Here is a 15,827-nt window from a genome sequence, read left to right as displayed (position 1 = left end):
CCAAGGATCACTCAACAAGATGAGTGGGTGCATTCTGGCCCCTTGCAAAAATATCCCCAGGCAAAGTAGGGAGTGGGCAGCAGCTATGTCCCTTCTTTGCTGCAGCATCCAACACTGCAACATTTTTTACTTCACCATCATAGCTACAACCTGGGCAGCCAGGGCATGGCCTAGGGCAGTGCTTTTCAAACTTTAATGTGCATATAAGTTACCAAGTGATCTTGCTAAAATGCAAATTATGATTCAGTGGATCTGGGGTGGGGCCTGAGAGTCTGCGTTTCTACCAAGCTTCCAGCTGAAGCAGATGTTTCTGGTCTGAAGAACACATTTTGAGCATCAAGAGCCTAGGAGAAGACCTTTTTACAATTTGAGGAGATAGCACTTCTGGGGTTGGGAGAAGTAAGGTCTTCGATTGAACATGAGTTTTTGCCTGCCTCAGTCTTTTCCTAGCCAGTGGTAACATTACAGTGTCCACCCTTCTTCCCTTCCTGTAACTGACTTATGGCCTTGGAAATTACTCTCAAACTTTTTCTTCAAAGGAGTCGAACCCCTTCCCAACTCCTCACTTAGGGGAAGTCACAAATACTTTTCAGAATGAATTCAGAGGAAGAATCGAAGAATTAATTTCTAAAGGACCCTTAGGAATACTTTTAGGAATTTTCTGACTTCAGGAAAGGGTTTACTTCCTTAATATAAACCAAATTATAGATAGAAAACCTTAGTACTTTAACTCAAAAGTAAGTATCTGGCCTCTACTCATCATAATTAAGTGGCACTACTTTCAAGATGACACTTAACAATATTGACTAAAACCTGGAGCAGAGTAGACCTCAATGTGATATAATCTCGCTCTGATGGAATTTATAATCAAGTGGATGAGACAGGATTAGAATTTAGGCCAAATAAAAGGTGTTATTGATATTCAGGTATCATTGAGATTGCTTGAATGTACATATAATTTCCAAAGTTCTTAGCTGAGTTTTACAAGTTTTACTCACTTCTACCTACACCATGCTGAGTAGTCAAATGAGCAGTGAAATGGCCATGAAGTTGAGAAAGAGAAGTGAAGTTCTATAGCCTATGAATTATTGATTACTTGGTCCACGGAGGACTTGAGAAGTTCCTCAGAGAGAAGAGACTAAGGAATGTTTTATTAATTGGTACTGGGACAGGAGGAAGACCACTTTTACCTTGCCCATGAAGTCCCCAATAGATCCCAATCCTTAACATGGTAACTGAGTCAAATTTACCTGTAGCCACATCAGGCCATTGTCAGTGGAGTTTTTGCAGGGGAAAAACAAGGGCCACAGCTAAAACCATTGGTCATATGTTTTCCCTTTAAAACCTTGACAAGGAAATCTTACTTCTTTGGCCTCATCTGATACTTGGTTCATATCCTATTTTTCACAATTATAAGAAAATAGCCTTCTTCCTTGATTTTAAGGTAAACAATTTGCAGTGTCCTAAGCTGTAGTTCTTTAGGGATCTGTGGATTCCTTTGCCCTGTGTCTGTGTCACTGGTATCTGGTGGCAGAGTGGGGATTGGGATTCTGGTGGAGAGGCTGGAGGACCCTTCAGGATGTTGCAAAAACAAGTTCAGCCTCATATAGAGCCCGTGGTCACATTTACCCCTGAGAGTCTATGCTTCTAAACTCCTGAGAAAATGGGAAAGCGTAGGCATGAATTCAGAGGTTCCAGAAGACCTGTCCTAGTTTCCTAGTGCTGCTGTAACAAAAATACCACAAGTGGGTGACTTCAACGAACAAAATTTATTTTCTCACAGTTTAGGAGGCAAAAAGTCTGAATTCAGGGGAAGGCTTTCTCTGTCTGCTCTGGAGGAAAATCCTTGTCTCTTTCAACTTCTCTTCCTTGATTCCTTGGTGATCTCCATGTGGCATCAATCTTTCTCCATTTGTGCTTCCTTGCTTCTGTGCCTAATCTGCTCCTCTTGTATCTCGAAAGTGATTGGCTTAAAGACATCCTACACTGAAACTGTTTCATTAATATAACAAATAAAACCCTGTTTTCAAATGGGATTACATTCACAAGTATACGGGTTAGAATTTACAACACATATTTTTGGGGATCACAATTGAATTCATAAAAAAACCCTCTGGTAGGGTTTTAGAAAGGCTTCTCTGTAGTAACTCCAGTGCCATAGTCACTTCCATCTTCAGCTCATTCCCTTTCCTTTTCTTAGCCAGACCCCTCTCCCTCTTGGTGGTTCATTACCTTGCATCATTTGTGTACAAATCCTTCTACCCCAATAGATGAATGCTTTGCTAAGAGCAAAGCTTATTTTTTTAAAGTCTTTATATTATACCTCTATTCTACTCCTAGGAAACTGTGATTCACATAGCAGGTGCTCAATATTTTTTTTAAGATACACAAAATAAGCAGCCTGGCACCATTTAGCTGTAGAAGGACACTGCTGGTCATATCTGTGTTCTAAAATGGTTCAGATTCTTATTCTGGTGTTGGTGTGCAGGATGCCTAGGTGGGCCCTAGGGAGAAGGTCCTGAAAGCTGAAGTCTTCTTAAAGTTTAACCCTGGCATAGAGGTGTCAAGACAAATCAATCTAGGTGACCTACCCTATGATATCAAGCTTTGTGGCTCATGATAGTCCCTCCACTTTGTAGCAAAAAATTGAGAACATTTTCCCCTTCCATTATGTACTGCCCAAACATGCGATAGATAGTATTTGGTCAGGCTCATGCACTTTGGTGTTGACTTTTGCTTTAGATAGACCTGGCTCCATTCTGTATCTGTAATGCCCCTTATTCTCTTATCCCACTTTTAATTTGTACTACTTTATCACTTCATGGATTTTTCTAAACCTCTTGAAATACTTTTTGGAACATTCAAGGAGTAAATTAATAAATAAAATGGCCTGCACAGCTAACAATGTGCTTCTCTGTGGTATCTTTGAATAAAGTTTCTGTTCATTAACCAAACAATTGATTGCTAACTTCTTCCCCCTCCCCCCACGTCTGTCAGTTTGTCATACTGTGGGGCTTGCGTATTGCTGTGATGCTGGAAGCTATGCCATTGGTACTCAGATATCAGCAGGGTAGCCCATGGTAGACAGTTTTCAGCTGAGCTTCCAGACTAAGACAGACTGGGAAGAAGGACCTGGTGGTCTACTTCTGAAAAGAATTAGCTAGAGAAAACCTTATGAATAGCCACAGAACATTGTCTGATATAGTGCTGGAAGATGAACCCCTCAGGTTGGAATGCACTCAAAAGATGACTGAGGAAGAGCTGCCTCCTCAAAGTGGAGTTGACCTTAATGATGTGGATGAGGTCAAGCTTTTGGGACCTTCATTTGCTGATGTGGCACGACTCAAAATGACAAGGAACAGCTGCAAACATCCATTAATAATTGGAGTGTGGAATGTACGAAGTATGAATCTAGGAAAATTGGAAATCGTCAAAAATGAAATGGAATGCATAAACATCAATATCCTAGGCGTTAGTGAGCTGAAATGGACTGGTGTTGGCCATTTTGAATTGGAACAATCATATAGTCTACTATGCCAGGAATGACAAATTGAAGAGGAATAGCATTGCATTCATCGTCAAAAAGAACATTTCAAGATCTATCCTGAAGTACAACTCTGTCAGTGATAATATCTATACACCTACAAGGAAGACCAGTTAATACGACTATTATTCAATTTACACACCAACCACTAAGGCCAAAGATGAAGAAATTGAAGGTTTTTACTGACTTCTGCCGTCTGAAGTTGATCGAACATGCAATCAGGATGCGTTGATAATTACTGGTGATTGGAATGCAAAAGTTGTAAACAAAGAAGAACGATCGGTAGTTGGAAAATATGGCCTTGGTAATAGAAACGATGTTGGAGATCACATGATAGGATTTTGCAAGACCAACGACTTCTTCACCACAAATACCTTTTTTCAACAACATAAACGGTGACTATATATGTGGACCTCACCAGATGGAATACACAGGAATCAAATTGACTACATCTATGGAAAGAGCCAATGGAAAAGCTCAATATCAGTCAGAACAAAGCCAGGTCCAACTGCAGAACAGACCATCAATCGCTCATATGTAAGTTCAAGTTGAAGCTAAAGAAAGTTAGAACAAGTCCACGAGAGCCAAAGTACGACCTTGAGTATATCCCACTTGAATTTAGAGACCATCTCAAGAATAGATTTGACGCCTTGAAACTAATGACTGAAGACCAGAGGAGTTGTGGAATGACATCAAGGACATCATATATGAAGAAAGCAAGAGATCATTAAAAAGGAAAGAAAGACCAAAACGGATGTCAGAAGAGACTCTGAAACTTGCTCTTGAATGTCGAGTAGCTAAAGCAAATGGAAGAAATGAGGAAGTAAAAGAGCTGAACAGAAGATTTCAAAGGATAACTCGAGAACACAAAGTATTATAATGACATGTGCAAAGACCTGGAGTTAGAAAACCAAAAGGGAAGAACATGCTTGACATTTCTCATACTGGAAGAACTGAAGAAAAAATTCAAGCCTCAAGTTGCAATACTGAAGGATTCTATGGGGAAAATATTAAATGACGCAGGAAGCATCAAAAGAAGGTGGAAGGAATACACAGAGTCACTGTACCAAAAAGAATTGGTCGATGTTTAACCATTTCAGGAGGTAGCATATGATCAGGAATTGATAGTACTGAAGGAAGAGGTCCAAGCTGCCCTGAAGGCATTGGCAAAAAATAAGTCTCCAGGAATTGACAGAATACCAATTGAGATGTTTCTTCAAACAGATGCAGCACTGGAAGTGCTCACTCGTGTATGCCAAGAAATTTGGAAGACATCTCCCTGGCCAACCAACTGGAAGAGGTCCATATTTATGCCTCTTTCCAAGAAAGGTGATCCAACTGAATGTGGAAATTATAGAACAATATCATTAATATCACAAGTAAAATTTGGCTGAAGATTATTCAAAAGCGGCTACAGCAGTATATCAATAGGGAACTGCGAGAAATTCAAGCCAGATTTAGAAGAGGATGTGAAATGAGGGGTATCATTGCTGATGTCAGATGGATCATGGCTGAAAGCAGAGAATACCAGAAAGATGTTTATTGACTATGCAAAGGCATTTGACTCTGTGGATCATAACAAATGATAGATAACATAGTGAAGAATGGGAATTCCAGAACACTTAATTGTACTCATCAGGAACCTGTACAAAGAACAAGAGGCAGTTGTTTGAACAGAACAAGGGGATACTGTGTGGTTAAAGTCAGGAAATGTGTGTGTCAGGGTTGTATCCTTTCACTATACTTATTCAATCTGTAGGCTGAGCACATACCCCGAGAAGCTGTACTGTAGAAGAATGAGGCATCAGGATTGGAGGAAGACTCATCAAAAACCTGCGTTATGCAAATGACACAACCTTGCTTGCTGAAAATGAAGAGTACTTGAAGCAATTACGGATGAAGAGAAAAGACTACAGCCTTCAGTATGAATTACACTTCAACATAAAACAAAAATCCTCACAAGTGGACCAATAAGCAACATCATGATAAACGGAGAAAAGATTGAAGTTGTCAAGGATTTCAATTTTACTTGGATCCACAATCAACAACCATGGAAGCAGCAGTCAAGAAATCAAACGACACATTGCATTGAGCAAATCTGCTGTAAAAGACCTCTTCAAAATGTTCAAAAGCAAAGATGTCACTTTGAGGACTAAGGTGCGCCTCATATGCATGCGAAAGCTGCACAATGAATAAGGAAGATCGAAGAAGAATTGACACCTTTGAAGTATGATGTTGGCGAAGAATATTGAGTATGCCATGGACTGCCAAAAGAATGAACAAATCTGTCTTCGAAGAAGTACAGCCAGAATGCTCCTTAGAAATGAGGTTGGCAAGACTACATCTCATATACTTTGGACATGTTATCAGGAGGGACCAGTCCCTGGAGAAGGACATCATGCTTGGTAAATAGAGGGTTAGTAAAAAAGAGGAAGACCCTCAAGGAGATGGATTGACACAGTGACTGCAACAATGGACTCAAGCCTAACGATTGTGAGGATGGCGCAGGACCAGGCAATGTTTTGTTCTGTTGCACATAGGGTTGCTATGAGTCAGAACTGACTCGACAGCACCTAACAACAACTCCTTCCCCTTTTTGCCTTCTCATTCTTTATCGCCTTTCTAGTATTTATGTGATTTGCCAAATCACAGGGATATTGAGACCCTAGCAATGGGTTATTATAATACATTTAGCAACAAGGCCTGGATGGCTATCAAGCATTAACATTGGCATCTTCTGTATTATGGAATTAAAATAATGTCTATCATGTTTTCAGCTGCTGCCTATTACCCATTATTTTACATTGTCCATCTACCAGGAAGGCGTCACACCTCTTCCATGACAGCAGACATTCATTCCACTCTGTCCTTGAGGCAGGTCTGTGAGGAAGCCCTTCATTCAGCAAGAGTTTATGGAATATAAGCCAAGCACTGTGCTAGGCATTATGGATGCAGAGAAGGGTAAAATACACCCTATTTTCCAGTAACTCAGCCAAGAGGGAAGCTAGACTCATAAGGAGATAATGAATACAAATCAATACAATGTCAGGGAGCAAAGTAATACAAGGAGTAGAGCTGAAGTAAATTTGGCCCTCTTCCTTAATACACCAATGCTCCCAGGCATTCAGAACCCCCTCTTCCAAAAGGGGCATATGGTACCATGCTTTTATTTTCTCTTCCTCTTTTCAATTTATTCTACTTTACAATTTCACAGAGTAGGCTAATCCTCCTGACATACTGATACTGTATCTGGGTTCTGCACACCTCTGAGAGGATATATCCATCTAGAATGCAGTGTCTGGTACACTCCCCATCACAGCTGGAGAGTGAAGGAAATGAAAACATGTTATCCACACAGCAATACCAGGTCACCTAACTTAAGATACTTTTCCTTTCTGCTTCTTCTCAGTTCCCTGCCTTCTCCTGGGCAGGTCTAAGCCCTGATAAGAAAGAAGACTGGACTCTAGGTCTGAGTAAGGCAGTCAGTTTAAAAAAGTTATTTGCCTGGAGATCTTAGTAGTTGGTGTAGTTAAGAAATCCAAGTCTTTGAGGCAGTGATGGAGGCCTGCTTGGTCCCTTTTCAGTTCTGCAGACTTTCACCTTGGATGCCATTTCTAAATATGAGACTAAATTGGCCACAGCATGATAGAGTTCAGATAAAAACTCACTTCACCCTTGAAAGCCTGAATCCAATTTAGTTGCGAGGAAGGAGTAGTTAGGGCTGCAAATTAGGGGTGTGCCGAAGCTGGATCATTACTTTGACATGGGAGAAGTTCACATCAGACTTCTCAAGCAAACCAGGGTGAGCAGATATTGTCAACCACCTCAAGCTGTCATCATCACAAGATGGCAGACCACATTAGCAGTGGGGCCAATCTGAATCACTTGCTGTGATATCAGGTTGCCCTTGGTCTTGACCACTTAAAACTTTGTTCATGGAATTAACCTTAAAGACTGAAAAACGGTAATAGAGAATATCCACTAGATTTGAGCCAGATATGACTGTAATATTTTTGGCCTAAGGGAACTAATGATGACATTGATTTGAAGCTCTCGCTCCAGAAGGAGAGGACTTTTATGACTGTTCATGGTAGAAAATAAAATGTTTAATGTATTAGTGGTTATCAGGAATGGTGAACAAAAATGTAGTAAGTTGAAGTTGAGCAGCATAGCAGCTGGGGAAGTTAAGGAAATACTTTTTGGCCAGGAACTTCTCTCTACAGCAGCAGTTTCATCACTTCTCTCAAGGTGGTCAATCTTAGTGCTTACGAATTCACAGAGGACCCATAAGACAGAGAGTTATAATCCATCAACCAACTGACCAGTGGTTGTCTCCCAAAACTCAGCATTGTGCTAGAGGCCCTGGAGAATGAAGAACGTATCACACTAGAAAATTCTAGACACATACACACATGCTTGAGTGCACGTGTGCACGGGTGCGCGCGCACGCACGCACACGTCTGAAGTAGGCCCATGCAGGAGCGATTCCCTTGGTTACTACCTTGTTTGTATTTGACCAGCCCTTGTTGGGCCAGTTGTCTGAGAAACTGGGGGCCTGTGGAGAGTTAGTCCCTTCTTGCAATATTCTGTTTAATTCAGTGCAACCACAGACTGATCTTACACATGCTATCCATGTTCATACACCCAAAGCATTGCCCACCAGTTAGTATGGGGCTGTCGTGAAGGAAAAGACAGAGGAGACAAGAGGAGCTCTAGAGCAAAGTCACTTAGATTAAGCCTGGTGGTTTCCCAGTGTGTAGATTTGAGTTCTACTGCTTTTCATGTGTAGATAACCTCCTAGGCCTAAGGGCAGTTAAGCAGCTACTGCTTTCCAAAAGACAAAGCCACCAAAATTCTCAGATCTTGGGCAAAGAATATGGCTTTGGTTTGTCCAATGAATAAAGTCAATTTGGGCTCTAAAAGTCAGCTAGACCTACTTCCCGAACTGGGAAAGTGTCCTTGCAATTCATCTGGTGGAAAGTTATTTGCACACAGGACTCATGCTTACTCTCTGTCCCAAAAAGTTATCAATAATCTGTACACTTGCAGCAAAATGTGAACAAATATATTTAGATATATTTAAAAGAATTAAAAAAACATTTCACAAAAACATTTGTTGCCATAGGAATTTTTTTTTTTAGCAATAAATGCCCACATCAAAATTTAAACATTGTTCAAAGTATGATTATCTGTACTAATAAGTTATGCAACAAATTATGTAAACAGAGTCAGATACATTTTACTGTAGGAGTCACTGTCCTTCCTGGGATTGAAGCTGCCCCATACATTTTTCCAGGGGACCAATTAAGAAACTGCTATTTTCAGAGCAACAAAAATAAAAGCTTTTATTTGTTCATTTGAATATAAAACAGGCGTTATCACAGATGTACAAAGCGTACTGGTGGTTTAACATACAAGAAGATTGCTGTCCTTTGCACGTAAAAATTTTGTTTGAAACTGTGATTGAGTACATGAATTTCTCTAACCAGTCACCACACTCTATGAAATAACGCTGCTAACATTCAACTGATAAAAGGGATCGTTTTCCCCTTGGATAAAGTGTCAAGCAGGATTAAATATATATAATAAACAAGCACCATGAGGAATCTGCTCCTGTTTGATTAGGTTTGTGTTTAAATGTTCATTGTGTACCTTCTCTTTGTGCAAGTTGATTACATGGTTTTGTCTGACTTCAAAAGCACAAGGTCACAAGACAAACATTTTATACATTCTCATGAATGATTTATCTACAGTACAATTTGGAATACAGAACAATCCTTCTTTATTGCTGAAACTGGTAGTACTTAAGTGTCTCCTTTCCCTTTTTCTTGCACAACTAAACTTCAATCCCAGTCCACCAACTCTTCTGAACCTAAATGCTAACATCAGAGATGACAGGATGGAGAAGAGACCTGTTATTGACTGCAGTGCAGCATTTCCCTCCCTTGAATGTAAAGTTGCTATGGTGAAGGTTAGAAGTATGTCTGAAGTGACATCTACATGGGTTTTGCTTCCTGACATTGACTGGACTTCTTAAGTTCTCCTGCACATTGCAAGCATGTTTCCTAGTTAGTATCTTACCTGAAACCAAATCAACATTCCCTTAAACAGGGCGGTGTGTGTATAAAAATGTCTTTCCTGTGTGTGGCGGGGTTCTTTCCTCTTAGGAAGCAGAAGATGGTAGGAATGTGTGTCTGAAGCATGTACAGAAATATGCATACACAGTAATTGAAGTCAAACAATATATAAAAAAATCAACTGACTTGTGGAGATGGGGGGATGCACCATACATGCAGACAAATAAAAAAGAAATGTGCCTTTAAAAAAATTTCAAAACAATCAGCCTTGGATCTTAGAAGTCAAACAAAACTCTATTTTTTTTTTTTTTTAGCAAAGGGCTTACTGCTGGCTGCATACAGCAAAGGCAGACAAAGACATTGCCTACGATATAATGAAAAAAGGATCTACATTTTGCCCAGCAATAATCTTAGTCATGCATATCTAGGAATGAGAGCCATTGCAGGATCATATTGGGGAAATTAGAAAATAAATCACTTGCTGATTGCTGATACCTCCTTCTTGGTGGGACACAGACAGGCCAACTCAATTTAGAAGTGGACAGATGAGCTCTGAAAATTAAAGAGCGTGAGAGAGACAGCAGCAGCAGAAACAGAAACTAGGGATGTGTTTATCCACAGGTGGTTAAGATGAAGGCAGCTCTGAGGCACGCTTTCTTATTCCAGTCAGGAGCCTCTGTTAGGAATCAGCCGGCAGGTCAGTTCCCTGGGGATTTGGCTCATGGCCAAAGCTAGGGAACACCAGAGACCAGAGGTTCACACATAGTTGGTTGGGCTGTTAAGATGAGATGACGATCACCTATACGAGTCTTTTCCCTTAAAGCTGTTCTGGATATTGTGTCCACTCCACACAGTGGCCATGATGGGGGGCGGGGGGAGCGGGAATCAATGCACCCTAGTGCAAATGACCACATCATATCATTCCTTCTCACACCAAGAACCAAAGAAAAGGTGACACAAACAAAAATAATGAAAATATTGTGCAATACATTCTTGCAGCTAAGAAAACAGTGCTATTCACCAACCGGCCTTTCCTAAAGTCTATCAAATGTAGTAAGCACATGCCAGCAAAAATCATTCATTGTTGCCCCCACAGCAAAGGAGAAAAAAAAATTAGTGCACATTTACCCTTAAATTCCTTCACCATCTTTGAGATGGCAATAATTTCACTTGCTGGTCTCTGGTATCTAGAAGAACCTTGTAGGCAGGGCTACTAGCAATCTGTGATTGCTCTTGTCAGCAAAGTGTATGTGAGTAAATCACTCAATTATCTACAGTACAGTGGAGGGGACACCATGCAAGTGACAAGTTCTGCATTTTAAACGTTAAAATCTCCTTTCTTCATTAGTGAATTTATATTTCATATATATATATTTGTTGTGATACTATCCACGCAAGATAATACAACACTTTTTTATATTAGCAAACATTACAAGACTTTAATATTCTTGAATGTTTTTTCTCTTTTATACTTCTAAAGAGCTCAAAATAAATTAAACGGTTTGTACATAATTACATATGAAGAAGTTAACTTATTTTTTTAGTTTAGTACAAAGATATCTGCAAGATAATTGCCGAAATACACCTTATTTATAATTTCTTCTCATTCTATGCTAACATCAAAGGCCATATACTAGCCTTTGTTTCTTCAGCACATTTCTGACAAAGAAAGCTGCTAAAATCTAATTGGAAGGTGCTATTTGGAAGGTTTTCTCGTACCTCAACAAACTGTCCTAAAAGGATGAGATCTAGCAATGGCTTAAATTAGTAACAGATCCATGTCATTAAGATTTCATGACACATTAAAACAAAGAAAACAATTCTTTGTCACACTACATAAATTGTTTAAAAGAACCCATCTGGAGGGCAGAATTTTTTTTTTTAATTGCTATTTCAGCTTAACAAAATACAATGCCACATTTACGAAGAAAGCACTTATTATTCAATAATTAAAAAAAAGGAAAGAAAAAGTTTTTGAAATGGGCTTTTCCAACAAACTGAAGGCAGTAATCCCAAAGTCCTTCTGAGTTAAATTTAGTGGTAAATTCACATTTCACATTTCATTTCCATGCCAATCATGACTGCTGTGAAAAGTTGTCATCATCATCACTATCACAATTACAAAAGGTTCCATTCTCGTGAATATTGCCCGCGTATTTGCACAATTTTAGTGGACACTGAGAAAAATGTTTACATCTCTAGAAAAGTCTATGGAGGCCAAAGAGACAAGACTACATGTTGTAGGCCACGTAGATGGGGTCTAGTTGGTCGGCCAAGAATCCGTCTCGTAGGTGCATACGCTGTTTCTCTCCACGGGAGTTGATAGGAATGACACCAATGTCCACCACGACCACCACTCCTACAATCAGATAGTGTTCCTCCAGAACCACATTGGTCACCAAGGGAACAAGGTCCAAGGCTTCTTGTTCTGACCCATCAAGCTCAACCACAACCACCAACAAATTCGTCCAGGTAAACACAGCACTAGAAGAGAGAAAAAACCATCATTATATTCTGAGCTTTTTAATTTAACAATTACTATTATTCTGAAAAAGTTCCATCTGGTTGTTTCTCAGATCTGCCTAGTCACTCCTGAAACTTTTTTTGTGGCCTGCTCATCTTTGTGATTCCATCTCCTTTAAGTAACTAAACATTCCATACAGAGCTATTCTGGCAATAATAAATCTGTTGTTGGTATTTTCTACTTTCCTTCTCTTATGGTGGCTTGCTTTTTCACATGTTTTCTGATGTTTGAAAATTCATATTTCTGTGGGAGCAGACGATCACTTTTACCTCTTTAGAGGGTCCTGGTTGGGTCAGGAGTCTGTGGTTCCACTCTGCCTCCTTGCTGCTGACTGGAGGGTGCATACTCCAATCAGAGTGCTTTGCAGCACTCAGCATTTGCCCTCAAAGCAACCCCATTCCTTCTATTTCTAGCTCCAGCTCTGTTGTGGTTGTTGTTGGAGGGTGTGGTATGTGTGTACTATGTGTTATTAGCCTTAATCTTCACTCCTCTCTGAATTGGTGTACTCTGCCATATAGCTGTGGAGACCCTCCTACTAGAGGTGGAGGATATTCCCCTGCCCCTGGACCTGGGATCAGCCTTGTCACTCAGTCAGTGGGATGCTAGCGAAGGGGATGCAGGCAGAGGCTTGAAAAGTACTTGAGAGTTTGGGCTTGTTCTGTCATGCCTCTGCAGTTACCACGGGAGGGACAAGCCAGGATGAGCCCTCTGTTCCCGGGGAGGATGAGAAACATGCAGAGAAGAGTGGCCCCAGCCACCATGGCCTGACAGAGCCCTCCAGCTACCTGAAGGCCTGCACTTGGAAGCAGACACCCAGGCACAAAACACAGCCAACCTGCAGACATGGGAGCAACAATCAATGATTACTGTTTTAAAGTACTGAGTGTTGACAGAAGAAAACATTCTTTGATGGTTACGGGGGTAGGGAGGGAGGGAGAGGGTTATTCACTAAGTATATAGTAGACAAGAATTATCTTAGGTGAAGGGAAGGACAGTACACACTACAGGGGAAGTCAGCACAACTAAGAAGTTTCCTGAATACAGTCAGACATTTTGAGGGACAGAGTAGCAGGGGCAGGGGTCTGGGGACCATGGTTTCAGGGGACATCTAGGTCAACTGGCATAACAAACTTTATTAAGAAAATGTTCTGCATCCCACTTTGGTGAGTGGCGTCTGGGGTCTTAAAAGCTAGCGAGCGGCCATCTAAGATGCATCAATTGGTCCCAACCCACCTGGAGTAAAGGAGAATGAAGAACACCAAAGACACAAGGAAAGTATTAGCGCAAGAGACAGAAAGGGCCACATTAACCAGAGACTTCATCAGCCTGAGACCAGAAGAACTGGATGGTGCCCGGCTACTATCAATGACCATCCTGACAGGGAACACAAGAGAGTCCCTGATGGAGCAGGACAAAAGTAGGGTGTGGAACTCAAATTCTAGTAAAAAGTGGAGACTTAATGGTCTGACTGAGAATGGAGGAACCCCAGAAAGCATGGCCCCCAGACTCTCTGTCAACCCAGCACTAAAACCATTCCTGAGGGCAACTTTTCAGACAAAGATTAGACTGGACTATGGGACATAAAATGATACTCGTAAAGACTGTGCTTCTTAGCTCAAGTAGATACATAAGACTAAATGGGCAGCTCCTGTCCTGAAGTGAGATGAGAAGGCAGAGAGGGTCAGGAACTGGCTGAATGGACACAGGAAGTCAGGGGTGGAAAGGAGTGTGCTGTCACAGTATAGGGAGAGCAATTAGGGTCACACAACAATGTATGTATAAATTTTTGTATTAGAGACTAACTTGAATTGTAAACTTTCACTAAATGTACAACAATAAAAAGATAAAGTACTGAGTGTTGGGATGACTGGTAATACAGTAATAGCTAACCCATGTGGGGAGGTGAGCAATTCTTCGAGATTTCTCTACCTCTTCAAGCTAACAGTGCATCCAAAAGTATGTTTTATTTGGCATCTAGTAGTTTTTCAGTAGTATTTAGTCAGACCAGTTTGCCAGTGCTTAAGCCCAGTACCTTATGTTTTAAAAAACATTAACCTTATAGAGTTGGACTTTTGTTTAATGGTCATTTAAGGATACTGATGTCCGACAAGACATGGAGGCTGTAACTCACTGCCCCTGGTGCCCACGGGTCTCCTTGGCTGCAGAGGCCAAAACGGATTACAGGGCAGTGGGAACTTGATGGAGACATCAGTGCTCTCAGCAGCGCGCTGGTGGGCACCTGCTCCCTCATGGCAGACACAAAGAGGGTTCTATCCAACCTGTAAGCCAGGAGGTATTGGGGAAGACTCACTACTGTTCTCTACAAGTGTTAAGAGTAAGTCTATCAGAAAAAAAATGCAGACATTGTTCAGTATGGCTAATACATACATTAAAATGAAAGAGAAATATTGGGGAATGTGTTCAAAAGATCTCTCTGTCTGGGTTTTCTTTGTAAGAAGTGTGTATACATAAGGGAATAATCCTGTGGAAAACTGTTCCCAAGAAAATGTTGTGTTTGTGATATTAAAATCTTGCTCTACCTGGCCCAAGTAAGTCCATATTGTAATGCCAGAGATTATATAAACCTCTCAGCCACATTTGGTATTATTTTATTATAGCATTTGAAATTTATAACATAGTTCAACAGTATCAGGAATGAGCTTGATTTCCATATTTAATCTAGTAGGTCAAAACATGTTTGCTTTACTGTTAGCTCTGGCTTCTCCAGGAAGCTCTGGGATGCTGCTTACTTTCTCTCAGAGCTTTTCTGGGGACTAGATGCTGGTTTATACAATGACTCTTTTTCACAACGGGAAAGAAGAGGTGACATTCTTCATATACTCAGGCTAATAAAAATCAACCATGAGAAATGAAACAATTTGGTTGGCCGGAATTATGCGACAGTGAGAGTCGTATTGTGTAGCATTCATAACACGAGAGCACCCGTATTTCTTGGTATCAAGTCATTAATGGTGAAGTGCTGGAAAGGAGTAACACATACAAGTTTAGAAGGCAAGAAGGATATCTGGCTAAGTGAATTTAGTGAAGAACTTTTTTAGGGTTTAAAAATAAAAACAACAAAACAGGTTATGGCTGAATAGTTTCAAATGTACTGAAAGTCCATCAGAAAAAAATCCCTTAGCTTTTCTTTCTTCAGGGCATTTCATGAGAACAAAGGCGAGTCCAGTTCCCTACACTAATCATCTGATGAATGCATGCAGGCTAGTGGCCACACAGCAGGTAACAACAAGTCATGTTTAGAATAAAAACTAGAAATATGGACTAGAAATCCACAGAGTGGCACACAGGAGGCCAAGAACCTTAAAACAGAACTTTACAGTGAGAACAGTCCTTTCCCAACTAGATGGAAAATACCTGAAGGAAGCAATAAAAGCCAATTAATTTCCTTAAAAATATAAAAATGAAAGGTTGTAACTAATATTTATAGCAATCTAGATGGAAACTGGAGTTCCTGGGTGGGGCAAACTGTTCGTGTTCTTAGCTACCAACCAAAAGGCTGGAGGTTTATGTCCACCCAGAGGTGCCTTGGAAGAAAGGCCTGGCTATCTACTTTCAAAAAAATCAGCCACTGAAAACCTTATGGAGCACAGTTCTACTCTGAAACACATGGGGTCACCATGAGTTGGAATCGACACAAAAGCAACTGGTTTGGTTTTTTGGT

General features: G+C 40.6%; 1 protein-coding gene across 2 annotated transcripts in view; it reads right to left on the bottom strand.

The window, feature by feature from the left end:
- Window positions 1-10,559: 10,559 nt before the first annotated feature.
- DIP2C (disco interacting protein 2 homolog C) overlaps window positions 10,560-15,827 on the bottom strand; it is a 372,164-nt gene continuing 366,896 nt past the window's right edge. For both annotated transcript variants that reach the window (XM_023740166.1, XM_004385883.3), the window contains one exon: window positions 10,560-12,105. In XM_023740166.1, the coding sequence (XP_023595934.1) occupies window positions 11,853-12,105 (253 nt within the window). In that variant the 3' untranslated portion in view covers window positions 10,560-11,852. The remainder of the gene's footprint in view (window positions 12,106-15,827) is intronic.

Source organism: Trichechus manatus, unplaced genomic scaffold, assembly GCF_000243295.1.
Source record: "Trichechus manatus latirostris isolate Lorelei unplaced genomic scaffold, TriManLat1.0 scaffold00149, whole genome shotgun sequence".
Taxonomy (NCBI): domain Eukaryota; kingdom Metazoa; phylum Chordata; class Mammalia; order Sirenia; family Trichechidae; genus Trichechus; species Trichechus manatus.
This window is presented reverse-complemented; position numbering and strand designations above follow the sequence as displayed.